This window comes from Myotis yumanensis, unplaced genomic scaffold (genome assembly GCF_028538775.1).
Source record: "Myotis yumanensis isolate MYYU_CA2020_CCGP unplaced genomic scaffold, mMyoYum1.0.hap1 SCAF_1, whole genome shotgun sequence".
NCBI classification, from domain to species: Eukaryota; Metazoa; Chordata; class Mammalia; order Chiroptera; family Vespertilionidae; genus Myotis; species Myotis yumanensis.
In genome coordinates this window covers 197,424,135-197,446,341 of record NW_027223752.1, presented here as the reverse complement: position 1 = coordinate 197,446,341, position 22,207 = coordinate 197,424,135, and the positions used below count along the sequence as shown (strand labels likewise).

Here is a 22,207-nt window from a genome sequence, read left to right as displayed (position 1 = left end):
CAATGCTTTTTATACACAAGACACTGAATAGGAGATCTGTCAAGAGGAATGTATTCTTTGTTCTTCTTAATCTCTAAGGGAGGGACAGAGCAGAAGGACAAATTCTCGGTACAGCAAATCTCAGTAAATAGTTACAGACTTCTTGGTAAGCCATGAAAGGCTGTTCTCATTCTACAAAGGTTGCTCTCATTCTACTGATAACTGCCATCCAAACAAGTCTGGGAAAACTGTGTGGATAAGGGTCCCAGCCTTGCTAGCCCCTTCAGGTGCAAGGACCATGTCAGCTTACACCCAGTCTAAAACAATTAATCACAAAAACAATATGTAATTATATATGTGTTTTCCGATGGTCTTAGGTGACCCCTGTGAAAGGGTCTTTCGACCCCCAAAGGGGTCGCGACCCACAGGTTGAGAACCGCTATTCTAAATGATGCTGATACTGTAACAAGATACTTAATAATACTTTATATTTTTGTAGAGAAGGTATTTCAAATAGAATGATATCCAGTAGTTTTATAAAACCTTGATTTCAAACTTACTAGAAGATATATTTTTCTGTCTATCTATATATGAGCGATACCTGGAACTATTTACTTTCACTATTGAAGGACAATTTGCAAATTTATGTGTGTGTGTGTATATATATATATATATATATATATATAACCATTGTATATATATATATATATATCATCCTTAGTGAACAGTTCATAATGGTTAGATGCCTACGTATTACTCAGAGGAAAAATGAAAAGAAACATGCTAGGATTTTTGAAAGAAATGATGTAAAAATATTTTAAGGAGGTTTTAGTTTTTTAGTTTCATGTGGATGTCTTATTCGTTCAGTGAACAGTTGCAAGGCACTGTATAGGAATGTGTAGTCGGTGAATGAAACAGAAATGCTTTAGAAAGATAATTTTGCATGCGCACAGACACATTCTCGGTCATTGTATACTAAAAGATTCAATCTATTCACAAAGTTAGGTATTATTCAAAGCCAGCAAGCCTGGAAATAAATTCATTTCTCTATAGCTTGTTATTTGAAATAATCATTTTGCCCCCATGCTTGCTAGCTATAAATAGTCTTGGCTTGGCTTTGTAATTGTTCGATTATGTGCTGCTTTGCTCTCCCTTTCAGCTCTAAATTAGGAAAATCAGTGTCATTTTCAAGCTTCTTGTTACATCTATTTGGAGAAGTAGTTATTAGTAAATTACAAAGGGAAAGATGCTTAAACTAAAAGAAAAGGAACTTAGGATGTCTTGGGAGTTTTCCATATTAAACCTAGAATCCCCTTTAAAAAATAGTAATAAAATTTCTTTCCGAAAAATTGAAAATTGGCTCAATAAGAGTAGAGTTTAGGGTTTGCACTTCTAAGTTACAGGACATACATTTGAAACTAGTTTCTACCGCTCAGTAACTGTGGGACACTGGCCCCATTATCTTAACCACCCCTCTAAATTGAAGTTTCCTTTTCTGTTAATGAGAATAATGGCATTGTGTATTGCAGGAGCTTGTTGGGAGGATTAAGGGAGGTAATTTATTTAAAGCTTTAAAATACTCTGTCCCATATAATAAAAGAGAAACACGTAAATTGAGTGTTCCTCCGCTACGCTCACCAGCCAATCAGGAGTAAGTATGCAAATTAACCCAACAAAGATGGCGGGTTACTTTGCATACACAGGCGCTGGGCAGAGAGCAGAGCAGGAGAGCCGGCAGCTTGGGGGGACATGGCTCCCTCGGTCACTCCCCCAAGCTACCGGATGGAGAGCAGAGCAGGAGAGCCTGGCAGAGAGTGGAGCGGCTTGGGAACTTGGCTCCCCAAGCGCCAGATGGAGAGCAGAGAGGGAGAGCTGGTGGCTTGGAGGACTTGGCAGAGTGGGAGGCTGTGGGATGGAGACAGAGCAGGAAGGGAAAACCAAGAGCGTGGGGAGCACCAGGAATTCTGGGAATAGTAGTTCAGGTGGCAGCCCCAGGACCTGAAGTGGAAGCCTAGAGCGCGAGGAGCACCAGGAATGCTGGGAATCGTAGTTCTGGCGACAGACGGATCTCCTAGACCAGTGGTTGGCAAACTGTGGCTCTTTGGCTCCTTGAGTGTGGCTCTTCCACAAAATACTGACTTCTGTGCATGGGCCATGAAGTTTCAGTTGCATTGTACATGCACGCCCGCACGTGGTATTTTGTGGAAGAGCCACACTCAAGGGGCCAAAGAGCCGCATGTGGCTTGCGAGCTGCAGTTTGCCAACCACTGTCCTAGACACTAGAGCAAAGTGAGCCTGGATCAAGTTACTGTTGCTTTGGGGGATGGAGGGAAAGCAAAGGTGAGAGACATAAGTAAAATCAGAGTGTCTAGGAAAAATTAAAGGGAAGATATCCTAAAACTTCCAGGAAATCCCCACCAGTGAAGCAAAGGAAAAAAATGCCTCTATTATTCTGTAAGCAACAAACCAAACTGGGTTGGGGGTCTCAGACAATTCGCTCATATGATTGCAAAGACAGACAGAAACTCCCAGATTGGAGATGGTGCAGGTCGGGCTGAGGGACCCACTCCCAGTGCACGAATCTTCGTGCACTGGGCCCCAAGTAGTCATATAATAAGAGATTGTATACAAGATCACTGATGATTATATTTCTGTTTTGTTTTATAGCTTCAGGTTTAGAGTTCATTAGTCATCTAAGATAGAATGAGTTGGAATTGTGATGAACCCTGATAGTATACTTTAAAAAAAGAGGACCTAGAATAGTGGAACCTGATACATAGAACAGAATACAGTAAATTTTATTGAAAGAAAAGTTGGGTTTGCTTTGCAGATTTTCCACCCCCTGTTGAAAAACGTTGAGACTATCTTTATATATAGACTAAGTGGTTCACAATTATGGGCATACTAAAGGCCCAGTGCATGAAATTCATGCACGGGTAGGGTCCCTAGGCCTGCTGGTGATCAGGGCTGATCTGTGGGGCCACCAGTAGGGTGATGGGGGGGGGCCCCTGCTGGAACCCATCTTGGGCAGCATGGCACTGCCTGCTCGCCGGCCCTGCCTCTCAGTCACCTCACTGTTGCTGCTGCCACCGCCAGTTGCCTCCCTCTGCAGGAGGCGACTGGCGGGGTGATCTGGGGGTGGCGCCGGCCTGCCTGCCAGCTGGCCCCACGCCCCGCCGCCACCTGCTCAATGGCTGGCCCCACCCCCAGCCACCACCGCTGGTTGCTTCCCTCTGCAGGGCGACTAGTGGGATAACCGGGAGCCCCCTTTGGCATTTGCCTTGGGTGGCCTAAGGTCTGTGGGCTGGGGGAAGCTCCTGCATTGAGCGTCTGCGCCCTGGTGGTCAGTGGGCATCATAGTGACTGATCATTCCACTGGTCATTCCACCTTTTGATTGATTTGCATATTAGGCTTTTATTATATAGGATTTTTTTTTTTAATTGGAATTGGTGGGAGAAACAACAAAGTGTCCTTAGTTTCTGAATAGTGTCTTTGAAATGAAACGCCTCATTCTGAGGTAATAGGGTTGTCAGGAGAGAGATTAGCAATGGTATTTAGGCATTACACAAAAACACAATGATACTACCTATCCCTATGTTGTAATGTTTTAAAAACTCTTGTTTGAATTCTTTTTAGATGAGAAAAAGAAAGAAAGAAAGAGAGCTCGAGGTATCTCTCCAATTGTTTTTGATAGAAGTGGAAGCTCTGCATCAGAGTCATATGCAGGTATTCTCATTTTACCCTTTTTTGCAATCATATCTGATTGATTCTAATGTAATCTGCTGTAGAAAGTGTGTGGAGGCTGTAGTTCAGTGTGAACTTGTTGGTGGCATGTTCAATGTAATAATTCTAGAGAAAACTAAGCTTTTTCTTATTATTTTAATCCTGTTCTGTTACTGCTTAAGTGGAATTTCACTTTTTTTTTTCTTGGAAGATGATGATTCAGTGACTAGTTTTCTGAGTGGGAAACTGTTCAAATATACGTATTTTTAAAAAAATCGAAACAACCCAAAAAAGCAAAACACTCGTACACATTGAGAAGTATTTTTTTGTGTGTATGTGGGTGCTCCAGAAAGAATAATTTGTCTTAAATGGGAACTTTATGTGACAAGACTGTAGAAATTTTGTCTTATCTCTATTAAAGCTCAATCTGAACAAATGTACTTTGGCTAAATACAGGTTCAGAAAAGAAGCATGAGAAATTATCATCTTCCGTTCGTGCTGTCCGAAAAGGTATCATTTAAATTTGAAATTGTTTTCATTGCATGCTGCGTAAAGCCATTATTTTGCCTTATTGGTTCTTCATTGATAGTTGGTTTTAATGTAGTAATGTTCTGATATATTAATGAAAAAAATAATGTCTTACATAGAGCTCCATGTTCATTTACTCTATGTCTTTTAGAACAATAGTAAACATATTAGGATATGTTACAGTTTTGGGGGCACAATGGATGATAAATATTTTTTAATAGCATAATAGTCTACTACTAATCTTTAAAAGAATAATCTGATGAAAGCTATAAAATTTGTAGCCATTATGATACTTAAATATGGATCTGATATATCGGAACATCACTGGATTAGGTTTACCTTTTTGCCAAATGCTGGTTTTTTTCTTAGCTTTGCTTTATTATGCCTTGTGGCTTAGCTTTATAGGTTGAATGGGTGACTATGAATTTTTAAATTTTATCTGGGTTGTGGGGGGCTAATTTCAGTGAGTTACATCCCTTTGTGTGATAATGACCTCTCATTAATCAATTTGGATTTCTTTTTTTTTTCCCTAGATCAAACAAGTAAACTCAAATATGTCCTACAAGATGCAAGATTTTTTCTCATAAAGAGTAACAACCATGAGAATGTATCTCTTGCCAAAGCTAAGGTATTAGCATCAGTTCTGTTGAAATTATCCTAATCTTGAAAATTTTAAATGGGAAGGTCCAATTATTAGCATAAGATACTGTCATTTTCATAAAAGCTTTAAAGGTCCAGAGCAATGCCACTTAGCGTCTGCTTTGTACTTGGTTAGGCAGTCTAATAGTAATCTGAGTTTCCTTTTAATCTTTTAGATTTAAAATAAATCTTATGATTTTAGAAGTCAGATAGTCATATTAAACAATATGTATATGTATTATACTTTATACTGTAAAAGATGTGTTTCTGTTGATTTTTGTGTTTCTATAATCAATTGCTAATTTATTTGTACTAACACTTTTTTAAAGGTTTCTTTAACCAGTTTTTGATTTATATTGATGCTTGTTTGAGGAAGGGAGAGAGAGAGAGAGGTAGAAACATCGATGAGAGAGAAACATCGATCAGCTGCCTCCTGCACACCCCCTACTGGGGATGTGCCCGCAACCAAGGTACATGCCCTTGACCGGAATCGAACTTGGGACCCTTCAGTCCGCAGGCCGACGCTCTATCCACTGAGTTGGCTTGATGCTTGTTTTAAATCTTGAGACCTTTAAAAAAATTCATTTCTATATGGAGAGCTTCTTTTGTTTTTAGAAGTAAGGTCACTGGATTTAGAAGAAAAGGGAAGAGTTAGTTTAAAGGTCTACCCAAGGAGTGGAGGAGTGGATTTAGGCAGAATTAAGCATTTAGTGTGGATGAGTTTTAGTTTGAGCAGATTAAACTGAATTAGAGCTGTTGCCTGACCTTATCATTCTCTCTCTTTTAATCATTCATAACAGAATTGCTTCAAATGCTTTGAAAATTAATTATGTTCTGGCTCTATGTAAAGAACACAGGCCTCTTCAGTAAAACTATTAATACATAAAACTTTGAACTTAGGTAGAAAAACTTATAAATGCTAGAAACTTGACAGAAATTCTTCACTTACGGATTCACAATAATTTTTAATTATTTTGTCAGTCAGTTTTTCAAGACAAAAAAATGTATTTGTTGTGATTCACCTTCAAACAACATGTTCATTTTACTACAGTAAATGGCTATATTAAAATATTTGTAGGGAATTATTTTTATTACATGGAATTCTAGTCCATAAAATTTGAATACCCCCCTCCCACATGTGTTTCTCTAATTGTTTTAATGATTTTGCAAAGCTTGGTAATTTTCTCTGTATTTTTCCTGAATTAAAAAAATATTACATTATTTTGACAACTGATAAATAAGACCTTTCTTCATTATAGCTTACATGAATTAAAGTACAATAATATTAGTAGTTTCGTTTTTTATAAATATAACTGGAAATATGAAAGATTTACATTAATTACAATCTATATGATTTTGTTACATCATTCATATAGGGTGTATGGTCCACGCTGCCAGTAAATGAGAAGAAATTAAATGCTGCATTCAGATCTTCAAGGAGTGTTATTTTAATATTTTCTGTCAGAGAGAGTGGAAAATTTCAAGGTAAAGAATAAAAATAATTTGGACATACAAAAACATCGATTATCCTGTATTAGCATTTTCATATTATGTTGTGATTTAATTCCCTTAGGATTTGCAAGACTTTCTTCAGAATCACATCATGGAGGATCTCCTATACATTGGGTACTTCCAGCAGGAATGAATGCTAAGATGTTGGGAGGTGTCTTTAAAATTGACTGGATTTGCAGGTAAGTAATAATTAGAGTTGCCTTTGTTTTGAATGAATGGGTTACCAGTTGGGAATGTTAAACTCCATGGTTGTTTAGTTTTAATTTATTTTTCTCTCTTGTTTTTTGTTTGAGGGAGGTCTTATTTCTAGACTGATTTGGATTATAAAATTGAACAACATCACTATGCTTAGCTTGTCTTGTTTACTACCTTTATAACCTATTACAGGATGCAAAGTGCAAAGGTTTATTTAGTCGAGTTTTATGTACTTTGTTCTCTATTAGTAATATAACAGTAAATTTATCATGAATTAGACAATTGGTTGGGATGTTATCTGGCATATATCTATGTAATGTTAATTTAACATGTTATTTATTTACTGTGGAATGGGAAAAGTCACCTTGACTTTGCTGACGTTTTAGAGGTGGCTAATTTAGTTGTAAATAGATTGTGTTTTTTAAGGAATTTAGCAAACCATGCTAAGTTGGCGTTGTGATCTTTTGGAAACTGGAATAAATAAGGTCTAAATATGTTTATAACAAAAAATATTTATTTTGAATACTGAGTTATTGCCACTATTATGTCCTTACTTAATAATGGTCATACATTGTTTAAAAAATGGTTAAAGAAGTAAATTTAGTTGTTACAAACAAAACTTTAACACTACATGAAATGGATAGTCTCCTTTGGAGAATTGCAAAATGGAGAAGGCAGGAATCTTTTATAGAATAAAGAATAAAGAACAAGGAAGAGACAAATAGGAAATACCTGGTTGGCTATTTCTACACGATCAGCCTTGTTTGGACTAAGAAACACTGTCTAAGTGAATCTAAGTTTCAGTTTGCTGATGTGGCACCTCCATGTTAGGCCTAGAAAGTTATTTAAACACATATAGAGCTAATTATTTAAGTGAACTCTATTATCTATAAAATTAATTTTAGTTAAATAAAAGTTACCTGAAAAAGACCCTGCTAATGTTTTTGTAAGTTATATGTTGCCTTAGGTGATGGATTTTGATGCGGATGGTGGAATTGGATAAGAATAAGAAGAAAAGGAAGAACATGAAAACAGAAACATGTCTGGGGGTGGGAGGGTATGTGGGTGGGATAGAGAGCTGCCTTTTTTATGAAGCAGATAGTAAAGAGAACAAAAGGCAAAGATAAAGAGTAAAGTGGCCAGCCTAAGGATTTAAACCTTTACTATGGGACAGTGAGGAACTATGAAGATACAAGGGCAATTATATAGTGAAAATAGTGTATTAGGTTGATTGTTAATAGAGTAGCAAAAAGCTGTATGCATAAAAATATATGATCTTTACTCTTCATTACTTTCTAGAGGCAAAAATTAGAGGCAATCTAAATTCTCCCATATAATAAATTGGTTAAGTAAATTATGATTTGTTACTTAAATGTAATATGCAGAGATAATTATCCATGATACAAAATGGAAAAGAATACAACACATGAAAAAAAATAATGTTGGACCATAATGTCATGGTGGTAAGAGTGTAGATGATATAAATTCAGGGTTTTTAAATATAAATCCGTAATTCTTAGAATTAAAGTGAAATTAAGTTATAATTATAATCAATAAAATGTAAAGAAAAAGTTTCTAGGGAAAACAAGGTTCCAGTTATTTCTTACAGAGATAGACAGTTATTTTTTTGGATGGATAAAAGTGTAAAAGCCTAAGGACAAGCTTTTTAATCTATGTTTTTATTATTAGAAACATTAGTGGTGTTACTGGAAAATAGTTGGGAGATGATGCTTTCTTAAGGAGTAGGAGCAAAATATCTCCCAGTTTTAGATTGGCTTCAACAAATTTTGTTTTGAATGTGACTTGTTCTGTTGACCTTATTTTCAGATTATTGATAAGCAAATTTGTTTCTAAATTTTAGAAAGTAGGCTTAATTTACTTGTAGATTATTATTTTCATATTCCTCATTTTCATATTCCTCTTCATTGACTTATTGGCTATTTTACCAACTTGTTTGAAACGTATTTAGCAAAAGAAGAGGTACAAACCCAAATTATTCCACTTACTAAGATTTTGTGCACTCTTGTACCACTTTTTTTTGGGGGGGGGGCTGTTAGGTACTTCTTTGGTAATTTTCATTTTGTGTAAGAATATTGGTCTGTTTAATTATTGTATTTTTACTGAGATCAAGTTTAGTAAACTTGATTTTTCTAGAACATAATCTATTTCTTCCAGGTTCTGAAATTTATTTGCATAATATTGTCCAAGGCTGACTTCTATGAGTTGTACCACTCTTGATGTGTAATGTAAGATGTATATTAGACTAAGAATCCTAATCTGTTAGTACTACCTAGTGAGCATATTCATCCCTCACCATCCACTTCCCTTATACATTCAGATCACCACACCACAGAGCAAGCTACCTTGTCACTATAACTTTATATATACTTCTCTTTCCCTGTAAATGTCAGTATTTTTCTAAGGTTTCAAAATGTATATAAAATTTGAGCATTCAATATTTATCTTTAAGAATATTCATGTAAGATTAAAATAAGTGGTTATATAGCTTGTCCAGTGGACCAGCTTACTTGTTTATGTTTTTTCTTCTCCATTTTGTTTTTGCTCCAAGCCCTTTTCATTGCTTTAAATGTCGTAATCCTTCCTGCCTTACCATTCTACATAAGGTATTTTCTGACTCATTTGCCTTTTAGGCTTATACCTGTTCTACTTTTTCCAGGAAGTTTTCTGATTATTTTTCTCTCCAGAAGAGATAGGACCATCACATTAAAAACAAAATAAAACTTTTGTATTCTATTTATTGTACCAGCTCTTTTATAGAATAATGGTGTGTGCTTATTTATTTATTCTTTGATAGCTATTGAAAAAAAGAGTAGGAATGAAAACAGCTCTTGACCTTATTTATCTATGTATATATTCTTTGGCTGAACAGTTTCATTTGCATTGTAGATATACTAGTTTTTTAATTAAAGCATTTATTTAATTACTTATTTTATGCACGAATAAATAAAACCATATCAAATGCTGTTAATTTTTTTTATTACTCCTTGACAACTAACAGGCATTCATTAGATATTGTATTTGCTTTCAGCACCGTGCTATATTGATAAAGAACTACAAAAATAAAGCATACCTTTTTTAAGTTAGTGAGACCATTTTGCCCTATGGCTCAGAGAAGAGTTAGAATTTAAAATTATATAGAATACTGCACTATAGTATAAATGGCATAATTAATACATGCAAATTATACATTTGTAAGTAAATATTTATATTAAGAGTCATTCTGTGGATGATGGGTAATAATCGCCATATTTAAAGGGGGAAGTTACTTGAACCTGGGAAAGCAGCCCTGAACCAAGGATAGGGCATATTTTGATTCTGTATTAACTACCTGATTAAGATTCAGCTCTTTGTTAATCACTTAATAAAAAGTACCGTTTTTTTGAGGACACAGAATCAAGAAATATACTAAACATTTTATATGTCCTTGCAAACTACTTAAATATGAAGTAGGTGGTAATATTCTTTATAAGATGATGAAACATGGGCTCAGAGAAGTTGAAAGAGCTGTTATGCAAACACCAAATTGTCTTGGTTTCCAAGCCCATGTTCTTAAGCACTATATTCTTTTTTTTTAAATTTCTTTATTGTTTAAAGTATTACATATGTCTCCGTTTCCCCCCATTGACCTCTTCCTGGAAGAGTATTTTTTAGCTCTTTTTGAGTACAAAGTGGAGAGTGTAGAGAGAGTGCATCTCTAAAGGGGCTCTTCCTGCTGGGGAATCAGCTCTGCCAGTCTCAGTGACTCTAATTTTTAGTGCATTTAAGTCATGAGTAACATATACTGCTGAACATAGTGTAAGGTCTTTAAAGGATTCTGCAAAAGAATATAATTACTATTACTTTGTATTTAGGCGTGAATTACCCTTCACTAAGTCAGCTCATCTCACCAATCCTTGGAATGAACATAAACCAGTAAAGATTGGACGTGATGGACAGGTTTGTTTGAATTGATTCTTTAAAAAATACATTTAATCAACCCTCTTTGAGATTGAAGGGCGTTCTAAGCCATTTCTGTAAGAATTTGGGAGCAGGATTAAGAGATAATGTTCTTATTTGGGTTTATGATTATTATGGTTATGACTTGTTAATAAGACCTCCATAACGTTAGAAGCTTTATTTGGTACTTTCATAATACAATTCAAGGAAATGTTTTTGGAGAGAATTAGCCTGATTTTAAATGGCTTATCATTATGTTATTGATATTCTGAACTTTGTACTAGTATACATTTTAGAAATACCAGTTAACATCTTTGCTTATGTTCTCTGAATGGAAGGAAGCTTTATAAAAGATCAGTACATGTACTGAGTTTTTCAAATCTGCTAATGAAATTAAAAGTACAGTTATTTAAAATAAACCCAAACCTTTGACCCTCATAGTTTCTGTAGGTAATTTTGAACCAGAAGTAATGTTTTCATTGCTTATAAGTGAAAATGTTGATAATTGGAAAACAAAACTTAACTTTTAAAAGCCCATTGGTTAGTATGCCTTCATAGTTAATCTAATATATGTAAGGGCACTTAGTACTTCATAATTATCAAAGTTGTTAGCACACACTAACATACATGTTTTTCCTCCACTGTATTGAGTTGGATGTTGGGTTTGTCCTAATATTTCTGTATTGATACAAAGAAATAATTTGCAGAAGGCTATTGTCTCAAAGTTTTACACAACTGCATTTGTATATTAACTTGGTATGTTACACTTTTTCGCTTTACCTTTATTAAATACATGAAACACTGTTGAAAGATTTAAACCTCTCAAAGAAGTTTATTGGAATCCCATGTGATCACCAACTTTGGGAAGGAAACCTCCAAAACAGTCTGTTTTTGTTCTTGTACATCATGAAAATACAAATTTATTGAAGTTTCTTTTATTTGCATCTTGTAACTTACTACTTTCCTATTCTAGGAAATTGAACTTGAATGTGGAACCCAGCTTTGTCTTCTATTTCCCCCCGATGAAAGTATTGACTTGTATCAGGTCATTCATAAAATGCGTCACAAGAGAAGAATGCATTCTCAGCCCCGATCAAGAGGACGTCCATCCCGTCGAGAACCAGTCCGGGATGTGGGAAGGTTAGAAACGTTCTTTGGACTGATAGTAGGCACATGTGTCAGAATAACATGATGGAGGAATGTGATTCGTCAAGTTTGTCCTGCGATAAAGAAGAAAGAGAAAATCCTCAAATCAAGCTGCATGGACTAGTTTGTGGCTTCATTGAGGATTTCACATGGTCACCTTGGTCTCAGTCATTTTTCAAGAGGAAAATGGGGATCTTTCCTTATACAGAAAAAATTATTTGCTAAAGAGTAATGACCAGTTTAGATTAGTTACCATTCTGATAATACAATGTATAAAATTGAAATGAGGTAGGCCTTTGTTGCTCAGAACAGGCTAGAAAGGAGGAAGTCTTTATTTGCAAAAAATGTTAATATTTTGTAAAAAGCCTTTTCTTGCAGGTGTGTCTCTGGATAAGCCTTATGAGATATGGGACTTTTATAAAGGATCACTAATATTTTTTCAGAAGATGACGCCTCATTTTAGAGGATAAAATATTTTAAGTTATTTTGATATTCAAGAGGAGCATTATTGGGACTGTCTCAGATTTTATCACCGTGATGTGTTATCCCCATTGCCAAATATCCTCTAACATGTACCCAGTGAATTCATACATCTTGCTGAGCTTCTGAAAACAATAGGTCCTTTCCAAAGGGGATCAAGTGGCCCTGGGAGACCCGGCAACAAACCAAAAAGAAGGGCTGTTGCTGTGTCTGTTTACAACTTTTCCAGATGCTGGCAGTACCTGTGGACTTAAAGTGTTTTTTAGAGGATCGCCATGGTTATTGATCACTACTTTATGAACTAAACATCATTTTCCAGGAAAAGGGGGTTTAACTTGTTACAGAATTGGAGAAGTCTTTGCAAAGGACTGATTTAAGCCCTTCCACCCAACACCTTCCCCTGTATAGATTTGCATACAGCTAATCTAAAATATTCTGCTAAAGACTGTTGGATGTATGGTTGATGAGATGAAATCTTTGGTTAAGTTTCCTTTTGATGGAAACATCCTGTGGTAGGTACAGATAATCCAACAAGAGTCCCCATTTCTTTGAGCTTAAAAAGGACACTGTCAAGTAGGTAGGAGGAAACCTGGCAGAGCCCCCTTATTTTTGGCCTAAAAGGACTGAACACCAAGATGTCTTTTGAAGTTTTAAACTAAGAGGTTTCCAGTGCAATACAGTACATACAACTGAAGTTTTTACCTCAGTTTTGCAATGGACTGCAAACTATACTTATTACACCACTACACCTTCTCTCAAGCCTGCCAGGGCCTCCATATATGTATGTGGCTTACAACTTAAAGTCAGTAGTTGGACTACTATATGAACTGTTACTATCATGTTTTATACCGGTCGTAAATGCACTTCCCAAACTACAAGAAAGCGGTATGTTTATTTTTTAAACCAGCTTTTAATTTTCTTAGTCTTATTTATTGTAGATGCAACTGTATTATTCTGTTGGGGGTGGGACTTGGGGTTATTGCAATTACAGTTTACGTGAACTTATGTTGCAAAAGTTAATGAAAGCAGTTGATATTCACAGAAATAGCTGGAAAACTAGTGATGCCAGGTTATTTGACAGAGTTTTTGATAGAGTTTATTAGACATTAAGGGTAAAAAGATATATTTATTACCTAAAAAACTTGAATTTTTAAAAATTTTGTGTAGCTCTTTTGTAAATGCTAAGTAAAACAAAGTATTACATTAACCATTTAGATTTATGAAAGACTTAGTAAAGAGCAACACTGCAGAGTAAAATTTCCCCTTCTAAAGCCTACACTTTGAACTTCTTTTATGAACTCTGTTAAAACTCTGCCCCATTACTTGCCAGTTCTATTTTAAGACATTGTCTCTGGAAGAGATTCCTTTAATTTAAAAATGTTATTAAATACAGACTTTTTTAAAAAATAGAATTAAGATTATCAAAGATTTCCTGTAAAGTCACTTTTTATAAATATCAAATTTTCTGTATGATGATGTAAAAAGTATAATTTTGTGCAAAGCAGAAGAAAAATATTTAAGAAATTTTTAATTTTGTTGAGATTTATCCTAAAGTGACGTTAGTAAGTTTAAATATATAGATTTTACCAATTGTGTAATGATGATAAAGTTTTTGGGTTTTTTTTCCCCTTTTTCACCTGAATGGAGACTTTATTTGGGAAAGTATATTGATTGTTAAACTGATATTTATTTTAGTTCGAGGTTCATTCACTTTTGTTTAGAGTACTAAAATGTGATTTATGTATTTTGAGCAGGGTACTCTTTCCAACTGTCTCATCATAGCGTGAGGATTGCAGAGAATATCTGCTTCTAGCAGTACATTTAAAGATTGATTTATAGTAATATGAGGAATTAAAATTTAGACATTTTAAGATTATTTGTTTATCACAAATTTGGGTGTTATTTTAAAGTAAATAATGGGCAATCCTCTGTACTTCTGTCAGAAACTCTTACTTTGCTATTTCTTCTCCCAGCAGTTTTTGGTTTAATTTCTAATATGTCTAATTTGTGTAGGCGTCGACCAGAAGATTATGATATTCATAACAGCAGAAAGAAACCAAGGATTGACTATGCCCCTGAGTTTCACCAGAGACCAGGTTAATATTTTATAATCCTGCAGATATTTGACTTAAATTTCTAAACACCACCACCACCACAAAAACTTCTGATGTAATGTGTAGTTTTAAAAGTGAGAAAACTAGGACATGACTACTTAAACTTTTGGAAGTTAATAATAGTCCTTACCTAGTAAAACATCCTCTCCTTTATTAAGGTTGAATAAGTTATTCTAGTGTGACTCATGATCATAAATCTGTTAATTACCTGAAATTGCTCATTTATAATTATTGCACAAGATTAGGTGTAGTTAGGGAAAACAATCTTATACTCCTTATGCTTTTTAGTCCCTATGATATTTAGTATTTCATATGACATAGCTTTGACTAGAAACTGAAATTATGCTTCATTTTTTTTAAGTAAAAATCTTTAACTTTATGTAATTAGAGAGGAATGGGAAATACTTTATTTATAATCTGAAAGCCAGCTTTTAACTTAGTCTTTTCCTTAACGGAATTTAAACAAGTAAAAACTGTATTTATGAGAAGATATTATCTTAAACAATGTTACATTTATAAAGATTGACAGTTTGGGAATTGCTATTAGTGAGCATTATTAGTGGCTTGATAAACCTTATTCTCCAAAATGGGATATTACAGAGAGTGAAATTAATTTTTCTTCATTAACATGGCCACGCAAAATGTTTGTGTTTTAATTTGCTGAGTCCTTATGAAAAGAAGGTGGGAAAGAATATTATCACCATGGTTCTTTCATTTAAAATGTATACATCTTTATTTTTGCAATTTTATTATTCTTCCCTTTAAGTTTACATTTTTTAAAAGTATCCTATGGTTGATCTAGCAAGACGCTGTATACTCAGGTAGAAGGTAAACATTTGTTTTAAAGAAATTCTGTTACAGTGTTCTCAAGATACTTTCTCTGCCCTTTCTTATGGTGCAGAATGAAGAAATTTTCTATCTAGTGAAATTGGGGTGTGGATTTAGAAGATCCATATAAAAACATTTCTAGCAGTTTATAATTCTATGGTATCAGTAAATTATTACTTCCTAGATTATCATGCAATCTAAGAAGAAAATCCAAAAAATGGAATAATATAATTATAGTATCACTTAGTAGCATCACTGTATTCATGGGAAGAATTGAGATGAGTGGTAAGGAAGGTTTAATTATGATGCCATAATAACTATAAATTTGATTTACTAAAATGCTTGATGTTTGAACAGGGTATTTAAAGGACCCACGATACCAGGAAGTAGACAGGTAAGTTGGGTTCACTCTTGCTTAGTTTTGAATTACATTCTTGGAACTAGTTTATGAATTACCTGAATTTAGTTTCACAAATCTTATTCCCAACAGACGATTTTCAGGAGTTCGCCGAGATGTATTTTTAAATGGGGTAAGCATTTCACTTCATGTATTAAATGTACATAAAATCAGGATCTGATTTATTTTGTAGTTCTGGGTTTGATTTCTATTTGTTATTGACATTATCATCTTTTATTTTAGTCCTACAATGATTATGTGAGGGAATTTCATAACATGGGACCACCACCTCCTTGGCAAGGAATGGTTTGTATTCTATTTTTGCAAGTTATTTAAATTTATTTGCAGTTTCATATATTTTGAGTGCTTATGTGGAATATAATTGTTAACAGTTACCAATTAAGAGACTTAAATATATATCTTTGGTAGTAAATAATTGCATGCTGTTTTTAAAACTAAAGACTAACAAATGATTTGACTTGTGTTAATAGCAGACTTAATTGATAAGGATTATGGTTTGTTATTGTAGTGGCTAATGGTGTAAACTCTCCCTGAGTTCATATATCTTAACTTCTAAATTCTGACCTCGGGCAAGTTTTATTTCTTTTTTAGTTTTTCTTGAGTGTAAAACTAAGACATTCCTTCATTCTTGGGCTCATCAAACTAATATTTGTTACCCCCTCTCTGTAAGGCATTGTGCTTACTCTGGGTATGCATTGGTGAATGAAATGGACATAACTGTCCTTGTATGGCTTAAAATTTAATGGAGTACTGTTAGTCTCATAGGATTGTGGAGAAGCTAAACTTACAGAATACATGTTCAGTAAACTTTTCATACAAAATAAGATTAATTAAACCCTGTTTCTAATTATTTTCCTTTAAGAAAGCTGAATATTATTCTTAGAGTATATTTTAAGGTATTGAGGTTAGCTGAAGCATTACTTCCTAAGGTATAAAAAATTTGAAAATTTAAGTATTTTTTATTTCTTACCTTTTAAAAGAAAAAAAAATTAACACGGTACTACATACAGATGAATTGTGAGGTTTTTTCTTTTAGAGTCTATGAAAATTTTAAAAAATAAAAATATTTAATAACATCTTGGCACTAACAAGGAAAGTGACCTTTGGTTTGCCCTTAATTTATTAAAAGTTCATTACCTCCTGAAGGTTGGTTTTTTTTGTTTGTTTGTTTGTTTTTAAGACTAGATTTTTACATTGTGGTTACGATGACTGATTCTAGAGCCAGAATGCCTCATGTTGTGTCCCGGCTTCACCCCTTAGCAGTGTGATCTAAATCAAGTTACCTAATTAGTTGGTACCTCAGTGTCCTCTTTTGTAAAATAGGAATAATAGTACCTATCTCATAGGTTTGCTATGAGAATTAAATGAGACGTGTAAAATGTTTAGGATAGTGCGAACTCATAGTATGTAAGGGATCACTATTTTTATTAGTATTTAAAGGATATTGTATAAAAGTAAAAACATTAAATCTTAAAAGATGTGTAACTAGAGTTTAGAGTTTATTACGGACATAATTTCAACAAGCATATAAAGGGTATTTTGAAGAACCTTTATACCATCAAAGTAGAAGATCACATTATTTGTTTGGGGTGGGTGGTTGTTTTATAAGGATATTTGGTACATGCTTATGGAAGTGGGCTTTTTTTTTTAGGCTCCTTATCCTGGAATGGAACAACCTCCACATCATCCTTACTATCAGCATCATGCTCCACCTCCTCAAGCTCATCCCCCTTACTCAGGACATCATCCAGTACCACATGAAGCAAGATACAGAGATAAACGAGTAGTAAGTGCATGAGAAAGCAAAAGTGAAGGAACTACTTAGAATTCTGTAAATAATTTAAATATGGAAGCTACGATATTTATTATGTTGAGTGGTGTTTCATATTCTTACTGCAGATTGTTTAATTCACAACTTGTTTTTAAAGTGGCCAAGCCCTTTGGATTATTTAAATAGACTATTTCTTCTGATCAAACACAAATTCCTTAAGTTAAGGCAACTCCTACATAAAACTCTTAGGTAATTTCCTAGGGGTATATAGTATACCAGGATATTTTCTTTCTATACCACTGTCTTTAATTATAGATGTGTAATTAATATTATTGCAAATAAGACATTTTAAAAAAATGTATTATTGGTTTCAAAGAGGAAGGGAGAGGAAGAGAGAAACATCAATGATGAAAGAGAATCATTGATTGGTTGCCTCCTTCATGCCCCCTACTGGGGATGGAGCCCGCAAACTGGGCATGTACCCTTGACCAGAATAGAACCTGGGACCCTTCAGTCCTCAGGCCAACGCTTTATCCACTAAGCCAAACCAGCAGGGCGCAAATAGACATTTCTAAGCTTTTTGTATATTCTGACTAAGTAAATTTTCATAGGACAGATGGTGTATATTTATTTAGTTAATAGATAAATCTCCAATCTCATTTAGTCATTTGTTCCTATCAAATTTTGTTAAAATTAGTACCAAGTGAATTGTTTCATTTCTATCTTTGATTCTTAGACTGATGCTAGCAAATAACAAACATATTAATAAATGCAACAGAAGAGTAAATTGTACTTTAGTAGTTACTGGTTCTAATAATTTCATATGATTGATATGAAAGCTTTTTTTTTTTTTTTAAATATATTTTATTGATTTTTTTTTTTACAGAGAGGAAGGGAGAGAGATAGAGAGTTAGAAACATCGATGAGAGGGAAACATTGATCAGCTGCCTCCCGCACATCTCCTACTGCGGATGTGCCCGCAACCCAGGTACATGCCCTTGACTGGAATCGAACCTGGGACCTTTCAGTCCGCAGGCCGACGCTCTATCCACTGAGCCAAAACAGTTTCGGCTGAAAGCTTTTTTTAATCACTTCAAAAGAGGATAAATGAAAAATAATCTCTAGTTTGAGTTTATTGGGTTTTTGGTATACTAATCCTAATCAGACTGATTTTGTTCATTGAATGGTATTCAATTTTTTCCCTAATAGTACTTTTATTTTTAAAAGTGAAGTTGTTTCCTGGTACTTGTTAACACAATTTCTCTGTATGTAAGTTTGGTAGCCTTACAAGGATATTTTGTTAAAATAGGATATACAGTTTGAAATTTCAACCACCAATACCTCCCTCCCGAAATAAATATCCTTTTTCTTCCCACTTGGGTGAAGAGTATGTATATTTGAGAGGGTCAGTATGCCCAGTAGTTTCCACCCTACCCTGACTTTGAGATGCTTTCAGCTATTGTCATTTATTTCCCTTATCCCATAGATTTTTCAACCTTTTTTTATCTCATGGCACACATAAACTAAAATTATGCGGCATAACAAAAAAATATATTTTTTGCTGACCTGACAAAAAATATTAGGTATAATTTTTATTGCTTTACAAAAAAAAAAATAGTAGTAATAATAATAATTACCTTTTTGTTCCAAAGTGACTTTTTAAAAAATGAGGTGCCTATACGTGTGTATAAGGATTTCTGGTACCAAGAATTAACCCATCAGATACAACCTTATTATGTGACATGACCAATAAGATGCAACTTTATATGTTTTTTTTAAAAATGTATTTTTATTGATTTTAGGAGAAAGGAAGGGAGAGGGATAGAAACATCAAGGAGGGAGAAACATCGATAGGCTACCTCCTACATGCCCCCGCTGGGGATCAAGCCTGAAACCCAGGATGTGCCCTGACTGGGAATCGAACTGGTGACCTCTTGGTTAATGGCTCAACCACTGAGGCACACCAACTGGGCAAGATGCAAGTCTATTATATGACCTATATTTTTATGGTTCAAGACAGGGCACTTATGCTGGATGGCTATTGTTGGACATTTTTTTATTTGACAATCTAAGGGAGAAGAGGTCATTACCCCTTACTAAATAGTCGGGTATTGAAAGTTTTAAGACACACCGGTTATAAATCACTTCTTATTAGAACCTTTAATATTCAGTTTAAGAATCCTAGCTGACTAATGTTTATATAATACTCACATATATGAAAGGTAAGGTGGAATTGTGTTTTTTTAATTTGCTGTATATTTATGCTGACTTTGGAAAAGTCACTAAGTAAAGGTGAGAAGTAAGAGTAGAAAGCGAGAGCAGGGGTCAAGCTTAGAATTGCTAACAGTGACCACTTGCATCTCACTTAGATGGTTGTTAATCTTGTCCTCCTCAGCCTTTCGTATATTACCAGCTTTATGTGGAATAGATTCCAGAATCTTATCTGAAGTACATATTTTCTTAAAATTCTATCAAATTTCATAAATTGTCATCAACAGTGGTTTAGTTTGAAATCTGGATTGTGAGAATTCCTAATTTCACTTTAAGAGGTTAGAGTTTGGTTCAAGTTAGCTTGTAGAATCAGAGGAGGAAATTATTAGTAGGGTTTACTGTTATAGGAAAACATTGATGACATTTAGCATTATTGTCAGCATGTATGCATGATGTGGTTGATGGTCATTAGTAGGTTATTACTTTGGCCTAAATCTTATTTAAAGGGATTGGATGGAAAAGACATTAAAGTTACATTCAGAAACTGCATGAAATGATTTTTAATGAGATAGGTATAAACCTCTGTTGTAGGTATCTAATTAGTTAAAAACCTCAGAGTCCTGTTTCTAAATGTCAGAATTACGTTCTGTGAATTACTGCATTAGTGCATTTCTCTAGATTCTTTCTTTCTACAAGACGATAATTACGAAATAGTGACTAGGTATTCCATGCAATTTTTGACATACCTAAGCAATTTCTTTTACCTTTTCTAGCATGATTATGATATGAGGGTGGATGATTTCCTTCGTCGCACACAAGCTGTTGTCAGTGGCCGGAGAAGTAGACCCCGTGAAAGAGATCGGGAACGAGAGCGAGACCGCCCCAGAGATAACAGAAGAGACAGAGAGAGAGATAGAGGACGTGATAGAGAAAGAGAAAGAGAACGATTATGTGATCGGGACAGAGACCGAGGGGAGAGAGGTCGATACAGAAGATAATGAGCTTTTGGAAGCACTGATTGTTTAAAGATAAAAAAAATCTTGTATTTTTTTTTGTGTGTGTTTACAAGTAGTAAATTTATTTTCAGCTGTCTACTTAAAGTTCATTGTGTAGAAGGATTTATTATGACTCTATTTGTTCCAAGCATGCAATATAATAAGAACTGGAAAAACTCAAATCCTCCAAAAAATGCACAGTTGACAATTTGAGTTGACACTTTTATTGGGGGCAAAATGGAACAGTCCACAAATGTAGATATTGATTTATTCTCCATAAATGTTCATCTACTTATACTGTGTTCATCCTAGCGTTATTTTTTCCTTTGCTTTCTTTTCTTTGGATTTTGATTGATAACTGCCATGATATTTTGCTTTGATGTGTTTCTACATATAGTTGCACACGGTTTAGTAAAAATAATGCTGCTATCAAGTATGCAATTATTGAAGTATGATGGTTTGTATGGCAGTGTTGTAGCAGCCTCTTGGTTTCTCCCTTCCCCTCCTTTTTTAAACTTTAAATGACTTTTTATTTTTCTTCAGTCTTCAATGATGAGAGCAATATTATGAAGACATTTCGATCTAATTTTTAATCTTTTTCAAAAAAAAAATTCCTATGTTCAGTAGCATGGTTGATGCTATTGTTTAGCCTTCCCCTCCAAACTAAACATTGGCTTGGAATGTTCACAACTTGCTTGTGTGGCAGCAGAAGATAATTCCCACATTCTACATTGCTACTGTTTTGTATAAAATAAATTGGTAAAGATTGACAATTACCTGTTGTATTTCTTTCTTGTCTTGATGAAAGTTTGTTTTCTTATGCATTGGTAGACATAAAATAATGTTTTGTGTTGAGTAATTGTAGGAAGTCGTTTGCCTGTTTTTGCATATTTTGCCAGAAATGATTGACCTGAGCCAATTATATTAAAATTTTACTTCTATTTCTAGTGTAAGAACTAATGATACTCAGTGGAATTATGTTGACATTTTGTTCAAGCATTTATCTGGCTAGAGGCCCAGTGCACAAATTCATGCATGGGTGAAGCCTGGCCTGCTCGGCCCCAATCGCGGCCCCAGTTGCGGCAGATCGGGGCTGGGCCTGTCGGGAGGAGATGGTGGGAGGTTGGTCGGCCAGCCCTCCCCAGTTGGAGCCCGATCAGATCCAGGCCAGCTTGGGGAAGGGGCTGGCGGGCAAGTGTCCGGAGGGCCCTGCCCTCAGTTGGTGTTGGGGGACCAATTGGGAGTGGGGTCAGCCATGGGGAGGGGCCATGGGTGGTTGGCCGGCTGGCCCTGCCCCTGATTGGGGTGGGGGAGCTGATCTGGGGTGGGGCCAGGCAGGGGGAGGGGCTGCAGGAGGTTGGCCGGCCCGTCCCCCTATTGGGGTGAGGGAGCGACCAGGGGTAGGGCAGGTGGGAAGGGGCTGCGGGCTGATCAGGGGTGGGGCCAGCTGCGGGGGGTTGGCCAGCTGGCCCCACCCCCTATTGGGGTGGGGCTGTGGGCCTATCATGCTGGGGTGGGGCTGGCCGGGGTGGTAGGAGGGAAGGCATTTGGCAGGCCGGCCTGCCCTTGATTGGGGTGAGAGAGTTGGATCAGGGGTGGGCTGGCAGGGGGAAGGGGCCACAAGGTTGGCTGGCTGTCCCCACCCCTTGATTGGGCCAGTTTGCTGGCCACAGTGGGCATCATAGCGACTGTTCTTTATGGTCATTACAG

General features: G+C 35.4%; 1 protein-coding gene across 6 annotated transcripts in view; it reads left to right on the top strand.

The window, feature by feature from the left end:
• The window catches only part of YTHDC1 (YTH N6-methyladenosine RNA binding protein C1), a 29,879-nt gene extending 8,606 nt beyond the window's left edge, over window positions 1-21,273 (top strand). For 3 of the 6 annotated variants that reach the window (XM_070395633.1, XM_070395638.1, XM_070395634.1), the window contains exons 5-17: window positions 3,617-3,706; window positions 4,160-4,213; window positions 4,765-4,859; window positions 6,247-6,355; window positions 6,444-6,561; window positions 10,450-10,534; window positions 11,508-11,674; window positions 14,174-14,256; window positions 15,460-15,496; window positions 15,569-15,632; window positions 15,743-15,805; window positions 17,172-17,306; window positions 20,276-21,273. In XM_070395633.1, the coding sequence (XP_070251734.1) occupies window positions 3,617-3,706; window positions 4,160-4,213; window positions 4,765-4,859; window positions 6,247-6,355; window positions 6,444-6,561; window positions 10,450-10,534; window positions 11,508-11,674; window positions 14,174-14,256; window positions 15,460-15,496; window positions 15,569-15,632; window positions 15,743-15,805; window positions 17,172-17,306; window positions 20,276-20,500 (1,325 nt within the window). In that variant the 3' untranslated portion in view covers window positions 20,501-21,273. The remainder of the gene's footprint in view (window positions 1-3,616; window positions 3,707-4,159; window positions 4,214-4,764; window positions 4,860-6,246; window positions 6,356-6,443; window positions 6,562-10,449; window positions 10,535-11,507; window positions 11,675-14,173; window positions 14,257-15,459; window positions 15,497-15,568; window positions 15,633-15,742; window positions 15,806-17,171; window positions 17,307-20,275) is intronic. The other 3 variants (XM_070395635.1, XM_070395637.1, XM_070395636.1) reach the window with 3 other exon arrangements.
• The last annotated feature ends 934 nt before the right edge of the window (window positions 21,274-22,207 follow it).